The 12,818-nt window shown below is 53.6% G+C and overlaps 1 protein-coding gene across 2 annotated transcripts; it reads right to left on the bottom strand.

Moving 5' to 3' along the window:
* Window positions 1–4,218: 4,218 nt before the first annotated feature.
* On the bottom strand, window positions 4,219–10,869 carry LOC125152137 (E3 ubiquitin-protein ligase TRIM47-like). 2 transcript variants are annotated; one of them, XM_047833918.1, is made up of 8 exons: window positions 10,807–10,869; window positions 10,611–10,724; window positions 9,633–10,300; window positions 7,509–7,604; window positions 7,063–7,296; window positions 6,006–6,168; window positions 5,723–5,875; window positions 4,219–4,807 (listed from the first exon to the last, which is right to left on the bottom strand). In XM_047833918.1, the coding sequence occupies exons 2-8, from the start codon at window positions 10,624–10,626 to the stop codon at window positions 4,245–4,247; spliced, it is 1,893 nt and encodes a 630-aa protein (XP_047689874.1). In that variant the 5' UTR covers window positions 10,627–10,724; window positions 10,807–10,869; the 3' UTR covers window positions 4,219–4,244. The 2 variants fall into 2 exon arrangements, with proteins under 2 accessions (XP_047689874.1, XP_047689873.1); XM_047833917.1 differs by having other exon boundaries at window positions 10,611–10,654; window positions 10,807–10,862.
* Between the last annotated feature and the right edge of the window lie 1,949 nt (window positions 10,870–12,818).

Below are 12,818 nucleotides of genomic sequence, written 5' to 3'. Positions count from 1 at the left end.
CCAGGAAAGGATCTGGGTGGCCTCCCACCCTCCAAGCTCTGAGAAGCTTCCTTCAGTCCTTGGGTCAATGCTTATTAGGCACCTGCTCTCTGACAGGCATCCCTTAAAGCACCAGAGGCATGAAATATGCAGCCTGCCCCTACTTCCAATGGAGAATTCACACATGAAACAAATGGATGACGGCAGGGATGCACGCAGAGGTGTTATGGGAGCAGAGAGGAGGGAACCCCACTTGGCTTAGGGAGAGGGGGGTTCAAGACAGGCTTCTTGGAACATGGAACATCTTAGGACCACCACAGTACCTGATAAGTGATCCGTAGGACTTAAGGGCATGAGGGCGGAAGAGGGCTCCAGGCAGTGGGGACAGTATGAGCAAAGGCCAGGAGGGAAGATGCTTTGGAGGGCTACTGGAGCCTGATGTTTGTGGCAAGGAGATGGGGGGTGGAGTTGGGGTGGGACTGGGCCAGCAGGGCAGGCTGGAGATGGCCCCCCTCTCCTTAGCTGGTGGTCTTGGTTCAGGTCACCACCAGGGGCCTTCCTCACAGGGAACGTGCAGAGTTGAGCTTATGCTCTCTTGGGTGGGATACTCCCGACAGCCATTGGGTACCCACCATATGCCAGGCATACTCTGCCCGACGCTCCCACAGACATCCTCTCCCTTCCACACCCAGTCTGAGCACACCATTCCTTGGGGGTGGGAAGGGTTCAGGCTCCTTCCCTAGGTTCCTGCCACCTGGTCCTGCTTCTGTTCTCCCCACACTGTGGGACAGCATGAAGAGACAGAAACGATTCCTGCTGCCAGCATCCTTTGCCTTCCGCTTTGACCCTTCTCTGAGTTTGGGTCACACTTGAACATGGAGGAGGCAACATCTGTGGCTTTGGCTGGGTTTCCGCATGCCACCCACCTCCAGTGGGAATCAAGGAATCAAAGACAAAACAAAGCTACGGGAGGGGTGCCTGGCTGGCTCAGTCAAAAGAGCATGTGACTCTTTTTTTTTTTAATTTTTTTAAACGTTTATTTATTTTTGAGACAGAGAGACAGAGCATGAACGGGGGAGGGGCAGAGAGAGAGGGAGACACAGATTCGGAAGCAGGCTCCAGGCTCTGAGCCATCAGCCCAGAGCCCGACGCGGGGCTCGAACTCACGGTCCGTGAGTTCGTGACCTGAGCTGAAGTCAGACGCTTAACCGACTGAGCCACCCAGGCACCCCGAGAGCATGTGACTCTTGATCTCAGGGTCCTGAGTTTGAACACACCCACCACATTGGGTGTAGAGATGAAATATACTTAAAAAAAAAAAAAAAAAGCCACCAAAACTATAGGACAGATTTGTAGGATGTAATGTTATGCAGCCAGTGAATAATTTCGTATTTTGAAAGTAATTTTTTTGCATTTTGAAAGTGCACAACTATATTGTATAAGTTTTCTAGAGCAAATGCGGTATGGAAGAGGCGGTGTAGCATAATGGTTAAAAAAAAAAGCTTAGATTTGAATCCTGGCTGCTCAATTATATACCTTCATGACAAGGACATGGGATAAATCACTTAATCTCTTCTCAGTTTCCTCATCCATACAACAGGGATAATACCTATTTATAAGGTTATGAGGATTATGTAAGTTTGTATTTGCCATGAACTTTTCATTTGCCATGAATGGTGGCTGGCCTATGATAGATGCTATGTGTTGTTAAATAAAAGCAAAATTGCTTTGGGGCACCTGGGTGGCTCAGTCGGTTGGGGGGCTGACTTCGGCTCAGGTCATGATCTCGCGGTCTGTGAGTTCGAGCCCGGCGTCGGGCTCTGTGCAGACAGCTCAGAGCCTGGAGCCTGTTTCAGATTCTGTGTCTCTCTCTCTCTGACCCTCCCCCATTCATGCTCTGTCTCAAAAATGAATAAACGTTAAAAAAAAAAAAAGCAAAATTGCTTTTATGAAAATGCAAAAAGATTAATTTTAAAATTACCCAAGTAATACAAGAACACAATGTTTTTGTAAGGTACAACATGGGCATTTTTAAAGTGAAGCAATTCTTGGAGACAGACTAGTTTATAGCCTGCTCGGATTCACAATAAAAAAAAATGTTTGTTGAGTGCTAAGGCAGAGCAGGAAGGCATGAGAAGTGTGTGGGTGGCATTCCAGCGACGGTCCCCTCTCTGGTCTCTCCACAGAGAGAGACCTTCTTCTTCCCTTCTTCCCTTCTTCTCTCCAGGGAAGGGGTGGGATTCACAGGCGTAGATTATCCAAGAGCACTGGCTGATCTTGCACCGGGAAGGACCCCTCTATATTTCCTCCACGAGGCGCATGCTGAGCCGGGAGCAGAGACCCTGACATTTCGGTTTGCTGGCTAGCCCCCCCTGATGTGCAGGCTGGCTTGCTGGTTGGCTTTTCAAAATACTAAAAACTATTTGAGGACCCCCAGCACTCTCATTGTGAATTCCCAGCAGCCCAGGAACTGCAAACGAAGAGCTGTTTAGGAAAGCAAATACCCCTATTAAGTTCAGATGTGGATTTCATGCCAAGTGCCTGAGGGTGTCAGGATGGTCCCAGCATCACACAGTACCCCGGGAGGGGCTGGCGAGGGTAGCCTCTTCCTCAGCTCCTGGATGGGGAAGAACTCGGAGATCCACGCAGCTAGCTAGCACAGACCCGTCTCCTTGTACCCTACATTCACCTCCTCAGCACTTCTGGACCCCAGCTGGGTGCTGCAGGAGCCTGTAGCCCCTTGAGCCAGGGAGAATGAAGGTTAGAGGCGGGAGCCAAGATTAAGGCATTTGGATGTGAAAGGCTGCTCCGGAATGTTGAGGAAAAAGTTTACATTTCATTCCTACCAATCAGCATGGGGAACAGCCCATGGGGAATAAGAGTGATGGGGGGGGGGGGGGGATTGATTGGAATTGGTGCTGAGTGAAGGCTCCAGAAAGGAAGGTCAGCAAGACACCACACCGTAGCTTGCTCAGAAGAGCCAAAGGGTGCCTCCCTCTGAAAAACCTTGAGGGCATCCCCTACATCTGTTTGGGCCTGGTCCCACCCTGGCCCCACAATGACCTCTCCAGATGGGAAAACCAGGGTCACTAATTTCTCTTCCAACAGGCCAGGTGGGGATGGAATTCAGGCACACCCCCATGGGGTGCTTTTAGGCCTGGCTCTGGACTATGTTGCCCCAGGGGTTTTCTCCCTTGACTTGTATCATTTCCTTTTCAGAGCCAATCATTAACCCAAGAGACTCAACCTGAGAAACCAGAGAAACCAGCAGCTGGTTGATGCTGGAAATGCTGCCGTGGTTTCGCCAGAGGGGCTGAGTCTCCAGTCATGCTCCTGCCAGTGTTGCAAGGCAGTAACCTGGTGCGACCCAGCCTCTGGGGTTGACTCCACACCCTCTGCTGGACAGGCGGGATTGCAGGGTCCCGGATGAGGAAGCAGCCCCTTTGCTTCTGGGCAGTACTATACTCTGGGGGTGGAGCGCACTGGGCAGATGGCTGGGGAAAACAGCTTGCAGCAACACAGGGGACGGTGCAGAGTGGATAGCCTCAGTTCCGCATCTGCCCCAGACTATGAGACACCAGCTGTGTGACAGGCCCTGCTCTGGGCAGTAGGCCCTCACCTTTTTTCTCTGGGCCTGAGATCAGCCTGGATTCTTTGGCTTAACTTCCCAGCCCCCAGTTAAGCAACTGGGACAGAACACCCCTAACCCATCTGTGAGGTGCCACTCTCAGTCTGGCCTCCTGGAGGGGAGGAATAGAAAGCAGCCACCCACGAGGCCTTTGGGGACAGGGATCTGTCCCTGGGCCCCTGATGCTGAGTAGCCAGGACTCGCCTGGAGAACCAAAGTCAGGGGCCTCTGATGGGCCCGGGGGTGGGGGGGTGGGGGGGTGGGGGGAGGGGGGGCAAAGAGCCGGAGGCTGTGCACCGGGCCAGGAATTCCACCCCCCCCCCCCCCCCGCCCTCCGGAGGCCACCGGACTGTCCCCAGGCCCCCTCCCCCCCCCCCCCCACGGGAGGGGAGTGGTGTGGGACTCCATCCTGGCTCAAAGCCCTTCTCCCATGGCTGCGGGAACGGAGGGGTCTGCCTGTTTCCTAGGATTCCCGGGAACACCCAGCAGCGGGCCAGAGGGTCAGGGGGACGGGAGGCCGGTTCGCCGCCCACCCCAGCCCTCAACCCGGGGGCCGCGACCTCCGGAGGCCCGCGTCCCCGGCGCCCCTTCCGGCGGGCCCAGCCCAGCGCTAGAGTCCAGCTTTATTGGCTGCCGTCTACGCCTCCGCCTCGGGGCTCTGCTTGAGCGTGACCGAGGCGCCGCTGCTGACCATGACCGCGGGGTAGAGCGGCTCCAGGAAGGAGACGAGGAAGCGGTAAAGCAGGCTCACGCCGCCGGCCACGCCGTAGAAGGAGAGGCAGCCGGTGCCGCAGTCGAGCGCCACGCCGAGCGTGCGGTGGTAACCGCCGTGCAGCACCGTCTGCGTGTTGTTGTGCCACACGGAGAACTTGAGCGAGTCCCACTCCAGGCACCACGAGTACGCGTTGCGGCCCAGCAGGTAGACGATGTTGCGGCGCGGGCGGCCGCCGAGCGGGGGGCTGCGGCGGTAGGTGAGGCCCAGGCACACCCACGAGTTGGACACCTCGGCTTCCCAGTAGTGGCGGCCCTCGGACAGGCCGCGCGAGCACAGCACCTGCGGCCACTGCTTGAAGCCGGGGAAGGGGCCGCCCGCGGCGAAGGGCTCCAGAAGGATGCCCAGGTTCAGCACCGAGTGGGTCTCCTTGAACAGGAACAGTTCCTCGCTGGCCGTGGTGGGGTCGAAGTTCAGGTTGCAGTAACCTGGCGGGCGGGGGGGGGTGGGGGGTGGGGGTTGGGGGTGGGGGTGGGGGTAAGGGAGCTTGGGTGAGCGGCCCCCAGGGCTGCCGAAGAGGATGCTAAGCTGCGTGGCATCTGCACAGAAGTCACCAAGTGCTTCCCACCCCCTGCCCATCTCCTGGGATTGGCCCTTCTCTTCCCGCCCCGCCCCTGCTTTTTTCAGTCCGCAACTCTGGCCCCAGGTCACTGACCTCCTTTGGAGGAAGGAGTTGGGTGCTGCCCAAAGGTCTACCTTTCTAGAGTAGCTGAGAAACCAATTCCTCCTCCCTGCCCCCCACTAGACTCTAACATAATCTCCCTTTTTATTTATTCAGGACACAAGAATGAGTGGGATTGAGGGAAGGTCAAGGGCTCCTGGAGGAGGTGACTCAGGGGTTCACCAAAGAGACCCATGATATCTCAGAGAAGTCCCTGGGATTTGCCTCCCAGCCCAGCTCAGGAGAGGGGCTGCCTAGGCATCAAATGTATTCCATTTATTTATTGCCTAGCAATAAAAGGGAGCTTGCTTGAGGAAGAAACGGACAGGGTCATCCAAGCTGGCTTGGCTAAACCCTGGTGGGGCGGTGGGGGGACACTGGCAGGCCCCCAGCTGAGGGCAATGGTTGTGCCACACCAGAGCCAGGGAGGGGGGCAGAGCCAGCATCTGGGCAAGGCCCTGCCTTGCCCACCCACGGGATGGGACAGGATAGTCCCCTCCCTATCATGGCCTTGAAGTCACAGGCTGAGTCCTTCTGAGGTCTCCAGTCCCAAGTACGAGGTCTGGGCAAGAGAGAGCTGGCATCTCTCTGGTGCCCTGGCCTGAATGGAGAGGGGACTGGGGAAGTCAAGGCCCCCCGGGGGTCCCACCCTTAGGTTCGGACCTCGGTACGGAGGACTCACACTTGAGAAGTGTTTTCCTGTCCACAGCTGAGGGCAGCAACTCATAGGAGTTCATCTTAATGCCTGGAGGAGATTGAGGAGCTTTGCTGAGGACACTCTTACAGCCCAGTGTCCTTTCAGAGAGGGGCATGGGCTTCCAGGAGGCTGCGTCACCTGGGGAAGGTGCACATGGGCAGGCGGGGCTCTCCACCAGTGCCTGGAACCCCAAACACTGCCCTGCAGGGCAGTCCCACCCCCAGGGGGCAGGTGAGTCTCCAGTGGTCCCAGGCTGCCAGATACTGACCCTTCAGGAGGAGCTGATTGATGAAGCTGAGACCCACGTCCAGCAGCCGCGTCCGGAGCTCCGCCAGGGTCTCCGGCAACTGGAGAAAGCTCTGCTTCTCCTCACAGTTGGTGCTCATCAGGGCTTCCGAGCAGGCGGGAAAGTGCTTCAGTCTGGGGAACTCCTGGATGCAGGGAGTGGCCAGCAGTACCACCCGTTAGCCCGGGGCCCAGGCAGATGCCAGGAGCTCCTGCTTATGCCAGGGACCCCACCGAGCCCAGAATCTTGGGGCAGGTGGAGAAATTGCTGGTTTTCAAACCTGGACATCTCTCTCCCTCCCCCCTGGTTGTGATGTCTTAGATCAGGGCTTTGCCAAAAAGTATGGCAAAGTGCATTAGGTAGAGTGGATTAGAAAACAATGGGAGGACGATTTCTTCTGAGCTTCGAGTTGCTTAGTGAAACACCTTGCCACATTTTTCCTGTGGTGTGTGTGTGGAGGGGTGGACGCTGTGAGCAACAGCTTTAGAAATCTGCTGGGGATGTGATAATCAGCTGAAGAAAGGTCTTTGCTCAGAGTTCCCGAGCACAGGGCTTGGGTAGCCCTGGGCCCCACCCTCAGAGAAGGTTGCTGTCACGCACGCCTCCACCAGTGACCCTGCCTGGTACCCTCTTGCAACAGCAGCAGGCTGCAGGACTGGGCCAGGGCTGGTGAAGGAAGTGGGGTTTTCATCCCAGGCTGTATGGATTGGTCTGGTCTCATTCCCATCCCTGGTCTGGGAGAATCTGGAGAAACTTAGACTGTGGCAGATGCCAGGAATCCCAGGGTATGCTCCCTTCTGTTCCAGGGACACGAAGGCAGGAACGTCAGGTAAGAAGCCAAGGGTGTTGGTGTAAGGCCAGGACCCACGGCCTGGGGTGGGGAGGCTCCCCGAGGCAGAAGAATAGATGATGAGTTGCAGCCCCAAATGCTGATGGCTTAATCCTAGGTCTGAGCAGATCTGGTGTGTCTGGGGGTGGAGGAGGAGTGGAGTTCGGATCAGGGCCTGGGGCAGAGACAGGAGTGGGGGCGGGGGCTCGCCTGCAGGAATTGCTGGTCGCTCCTGTTGGCGAGCAGGGCGCGGAGCCAGATGCTGTCCCCCTCCAGCTTCAGGAGCCGGTTGTGGCTCTGCTGGATGGAGCTGCCCAGCTTCCCCAGAGCGGCTGCCTCCTCTTTCTCGACAAAATCCAAGACCTTCATCTGCAGCTGTCTGACCTCCTGGATGATCTCTGAGAAGCAGGCGTTCACCTCATCGCGTGTTGTCTGGATCAATTTCTGTGGGTGGGGCGGGGAGCGGGTTGTGGAGGGTGTGTTGAGAGGCATCTCTGAGCCCCAGCCCCTACTGTTATGGCCCGGAACCTGCCTAGGCATCCTGTTGCCAACTGCTGGGCCCCACGACATCCACTCCAGGCCCTGAAAGTGCCCCTCAGCCAGATGCAGGGCACTGGGGGGAAGCCTGGGCCTGGGAGAGGGTGGGCCAGCCTTACCGAGAGAAAGGCCACCTGCCCCCGGTGCCTCTGGCTGTCAGAGTTGATGATCAGCATCTGGTTTTCCACGCTGGCCTGGACCTTCCGAACCTCCACCTGGGGTGAGGCAAGGGGAGGAGGAAAGGGCCCCTGATTCAGAAAGGTGGAGATTCTTTCTTCTCCAGGGCCTTCTTGGAGAAACCCTTCTGCAAGCCCAGAGAAGACATGCCTCTTACATTCCTAAGACGCTTATATGAGAGACAAAGGCAGAGCTGAAGGGCAGATGGCCCGGGTCTTCTACCCTCTGCTCATGCTGCTCATGGTCTCTCACTCCCTGAGACTCTCTCCCCATTCTTTTTTTTCTTTCTTTTTTTTTTAGAGGAGGAATGAGAGAGAGAGAGAGAGAGAGAGAGAGAGAGAGAGAGAATCCCAAGCGGGCTCCACACTGTCAGCATGGAGCCCGATGTGGGCCTTGAACTCACAAACCCAAGATCATGACCTGAGCTAAAATCAAGAGTCAGACGCTTAACCTGAGCCACCCAGGTGCCCTTTCCCCATGCTTAGGAATCAGGTTCTCTGTTCCTGACAGTGATGACCACAGGCTTTCAGATCACAAAAAGGGGCTGAAGAGGATTCAGTGGGCTGAGAGGGGGCAGTGGGTCGAGAAGGGGCACATCAGACATGGAGCCCTGGAGATACCTCACTGGGGTGGCGCTGCCTGGGACACGCTGTGTCCCAAGTTCTGTGAAGAAGCCTCCAGTCTCCACCCGTTCTGGGAAGAGTCATGTTCTTGTTTATGACAGGTGATAGAACCGTGTTGTTCCAGTGGATTGTTGTGTTGTCCAGTGGATTGTTGCTGGCACACAACAAAATGAGCAGCTCAAGCCAGACTGTACATCAACCCACTGCTTGCTTTGTTGACAAAGTCTTACTATGGACAAAGTGTCCACTGAGCTGAACGGTGTGGCCACTTGGCTTACATGCCCTCAGGAGCTCCTTGCAGTGGACCATTAAGGGGTGGCTATGTGGAAATATTACTGTTACCAAATATATTTGATAGAATGCCTGAAATAGAAGTGTTCCACTATAAAAAGCAGTTCAAATCTGGTTTTCCACGTTTTAATTTTGTTTAATATTTCCATATATTAAACAAAATTTGAAAGTACAGAAAAGGGGGGGATCTGCTCAACCTGACATATTTCTACTCTGACATGTTTTCTTCCAGCCTTTCCTTTACGCAAGAAAGTTAACATGGAACTCATACATACAGTTTTGGATCCTTGTTCATCAAACCCACCAATGTTTTTGTTGTTGTTGTTGTTGCTATTTTATTACTTTAAAAAATTTTTAAATTTTATTTAAATCAGAGCTGGTTAACATATAGTGTAACAATGGTGTAAGGAGTAGAATTTAGTGATTCATCACTTACATATAACACCCAGTGCCCATCCCAGCGAGTGCCCTCCTTAATGCCCATCGCCCATTTAGCCCATCCGCCCACACCTTCCCTCCAGGAACCCTCAGTTTGTTCCTCTGTATTTAAGAGTCTCTTATGGTTTGCTTCCCTCTCTCTTTTTATCTTATTTTTCCTTCCCTTCCCCTATATTCATCAATTTTGTTTCTTAAACTCCACATATAGTGAAATCATATGATATTTATCTTTCTCTGACTTATTTCACTTAGCATAATACACTCTAGTTCCATCCACATTGTTGCAAATGGCAAGATTTCATTCTTCTGATCCCCAACATTCTATTATATATATACATATATATATATATATCTTCCATTATATATTATACATATGCATTATATATTATATATTATATCATCTTTATCCATTCCACAGTTGATGGACATTTGGGCTCTTTCCATAATTTGGCTATTGTTGCTAGTGCTGCTATAAACATTGGGTTGCGTGTGAACCTTTGAATCAGCATTATTTTTCTGTCCTACTGAGCCTTTCTCATGTAACAGGCATGTCCACCCTCCTGACTGTCACTTTGATGGTTGTGTGATTTCCCTCCAAGGAAAGGTGTGCCTGGGCTGCTGAAAGACTTTCAGGGAGAGACTCGGAACCACGAGTCCCGCTCCTACCCACCCCCACCCCTCCCCCCCTCCCCCCCCTCCCCCACTCCACCTCACCTCCTTCCTGGCACGTTCCTCCTCCAGGGGGATGGTGTCGTGGTTCTTGTGTTCCTCCAGCAGACAGGCTCCGCACACGCAGCTGCCTTCCGTGCGGCAGTACAGCCGCCTCAGTTTGCGGTGCTTCCGGCACAGGCGGCTCTTGAGATCCCACACGGGCTCCAGCAGCTCGTGGTCCTGGAACATCTGGTCCTCGAAGTGGCTGCTCAGGTGCTTCTCGCACAGGGAGGCCATGCACTGCAGACACGACTTGACTGACTTGAGCTTCTGGGCGGAACAGAAGTCGCAGGGCACGTCCCTGGGCCCGGCCAGGGGCCGTGAGGACCCCAAGGTCTGGCCCTTGACCTGGGCCAAGCAGGTCACCATCTCCTCCAGGATGCCGTTCTTGCAGAGGCGCGGTCTGGAGGGGAAGCTCTCCCGGCACTGGGGGCAGTACAGTGTCTCGCCCACGGTAGCCAGGTGGTCCCAGAAACCTTGGAGGCAGGCCATGCAGAAGTTGTGCCCGCAGGTGGTGGTGACCGGGTTGCGGAACACCTCCAGGCAGATGGGACAGAGGACTTGGTCCTCAAACGTGCGGAGACTGCTGTTACTCATCAGGAGCTGAGCGTGGGAAGGGCTTGAGGGCTGGGCCGGCGGCTGCGGGGCTGGCTTGTGGTCCTGGACTGGCCCTGAGAAGATAGAGCAAAGCCACGAAGAAGCCACGGCAGGAGCCGAGGGGCCTTGGAGGGGTACACTGGTCCTTTTCATAGAAACAGCTTCTGCCCACAGGGTACAGAGACTGTGTCACTGGTCAACCCATGGGGGGGGGGGGGGGGGCGGGGCATAACATGGGGATTGTGTTCTCTGTGTCCCAGCCCTGACCCCTGCAACAAACCTTGGACGAGCAAGAGGGTGGGCAGAAGGAAATCACATCAACGGAAAGGAAAGGAGCCATTTCTTTGGCCCTTCAGAAGAAAGGCAGGAAGCCCAAGTACTTACGTGAGACTTTCTGCATGTCAGGGAGGGCTAGAGGCTTGGCTGCCCTGCGGTGGGATGGAAAAGGACCCCCAGGCACTCAGGTGCAGCGGCCTAGCCCTGGTCCCACTTCACCAGCTGTTGGGAGGGTCCCCATCAGTCCCGCGTGTCCCCACCCCAGCCCTCTCCATCTCCTGGGATCTGACCGCTGCCTTCTCACCTTTCCCTTCGGCTGCTGTGTTTTGATCTCCCTATCAAGTTGGCCCCCCTCCTCGAAGGCCGCCCCTAGTTTTGTTCCCTGACATCACAATTCAAGCATGACCAGCCCCAGCATGCTGCTTGTGATGTCAGCAGAGCAAAAGGTGGGCCACCGGACATGCTATGGGTGCTGATGTGGCCTGCCCTCTCCATGGGTGATTCTTCACGCCAGGGCAGGGTCGCTGGTGCACCTGGAGCCGCTGGCAGTGGACCTAAGGGACTCACATTAGGGACCGGAGAGGAAAACGGCAATAAAGTGGCAGTAGGATCTGGGGCAACTCCTTTAATTCCTCTGGACCAGACATTCTTTTCTGGTGAATTGACAGGGTTGTTCCAGGAGATGATGTTCCAAAGCCTCTTCTTGGTCTAAAGTTGAATGATCAACATCATCCGATTGGTGATTCTAAAGACTGTTGCTTCCACTCTGGTTCTGATCCTCAGAAAGAGAAAAGGGATGAGCAAGGCGGAAGAGAGACTCTTCATGGCTCTCATTGCTTCTTTGTTGCTTTCTGTTTCCTATTCTCCCCCACCCCATAGGATAAACGCCCTGAAAAGCTTGCAATACATCACTGTCTTTCTCCAAAACATTAGCATTTGTTGGCTACAAATGGGAAATAGAAGGCCTCTCCTTTCCCCTTCTTAGAGGAAACATTTCAACATTTCTCCATTAAGAATGATGTTTGCGGGGCACCTGGGTGGTCCAGTGGGTTAAGCGTCTGACTCTTGACTTCAGCTCAGGCCATGATCTCATGGTTTGTGAGTTCAAGCCCTGCATTGGGCTCTGTGCTGACAGTGCGGAGCCTGCTTGGGATTCTCTCTCTCTGTCCCTCCCCCACTTGCTCTCTCTCTCTCTCTCTCAAAATAAATAAAATATACAACAAAAAAGGTTTCTGATAAATTCCTGTTAAAAAAAAGACACACACGATCTTCTCTCCATGTTGTTTTATTAGAATCATTAACAGAAAAATGACATCAGCTAAAAATACACACATTAAGATATGTGAGACTTGATTCTGAGCAGTCAGGTTTGACTTGGGGAAAATAAATACAGAGGAGGTAATAGCCACAAAAGAAAGCCCACAAAGGCAAAAGCTACAGTCCGTAAGGGCAAGAGCTAGAATTAGTTAGGTTGAGTTAAATTTCCATGGTAACATTTCATGGAAAACAATGATCTTAATAAAAATATTTTAAAGTAAAAACGAAAATAAAAACAAAACTGAGATACAATTTAATGGCACTGTATAGAAAACTCATCAAGGGGGGCGCCTGGGTGGCTCAGTCGGTTAAGCGTCCAACTTTGGCTCAGGTCAGGATCTCGCGGTCCGTGAGTTCGAGCCCCGCATCCGGCTCCGGGCTGATGGCTCGGAGCCTGGAACCTGCTTCCGATTCTGTGTCTCCCTCTCTCTCTGACCCTCCCCCGTTCATGCTCTCTCTCTGTCTTAAAAATAAATAAAACAACGTTAAAAAAAAAAAAAGAAAACTCATCAAGGAATTGGGCCGCGTGGGTGGCTCAGTAGGTTGAGCGCCCACTCTTGATTTCAGCTCAGGTCATGATCCCGAGGTTCAAGAGTTCGCATCCCACATGGGGCTCTATGCTGGCAGTGCAGAGCCTGTTTGGGATTCTCTCTTCCCTCTCACTCTGTCCCTATCCTGCTCATGTGCTCTCCCTCTCAAAATAAACTTAAAAAAAGAAAAAGAAAAAGAAAGCTCATCAAAGAATTAACCTGGCTTACCAGAGTTACAGTTCACTCCAAGGGAAAGCTTTACCGATGGAAATCTATGGGGTGTGATTCTTACTAGAAATTTAGCTGCCACTGGGGCTTTATGACTGAACAGATTCAGCAATACTCAAATGATTATTGCAAAGGCTGATGCTGTATGGAGCTTCCAGCAAGCCCTGACTGGAAAATTACCATGCAGAGCTCCAGCGTTTTGGAAAATCGCCCTGCCTTCTTTTGCAGGTAACTCTTCTCC

The sequence above is a fragment of the Prionailurus viverrinus genome, chromosome E1 (genome assembly GCF_022837055.1).
Source record: "Prionailurus viverrinus isolate Anna chromosome E1, UM_Priviv_1.0, whole genome shotgun sequence".
Lineage (NCBI taxonomy): Eukaryota > Metazoa > Chordata > Mammalia > Carnivora > Felidae > Prionailurus > Prionailurus viverrinus.
The sequence above is the reverse complement of the archived record's forward strand: the minus strand, read 5'-3'. Positions and strand labels throughout refer to the sequence as shown.

What these genes read in the sequence shown, in the direction of transcription:
- LOC125152137 (XM_047833918.1), bottom strand. An exon ending in GGCAGGTGGCCTTTCTCTCG is followed by an intron (nt 7,297 to 7,508) that starts GTAAGGCTGGCC and finishes CCCCACCCACAG; the next exon opens with AAATTGATCCAGACAACACG. An exon ending in GCGACCAGCAATTCCTGCAG is followed by an intron (nt 6,169 to 7,062) that starts GCGAGCCCCCGC and finishes CCCTGCATCCAG; the next exon opens with GAGTTCCCCAGACTGAAGCA.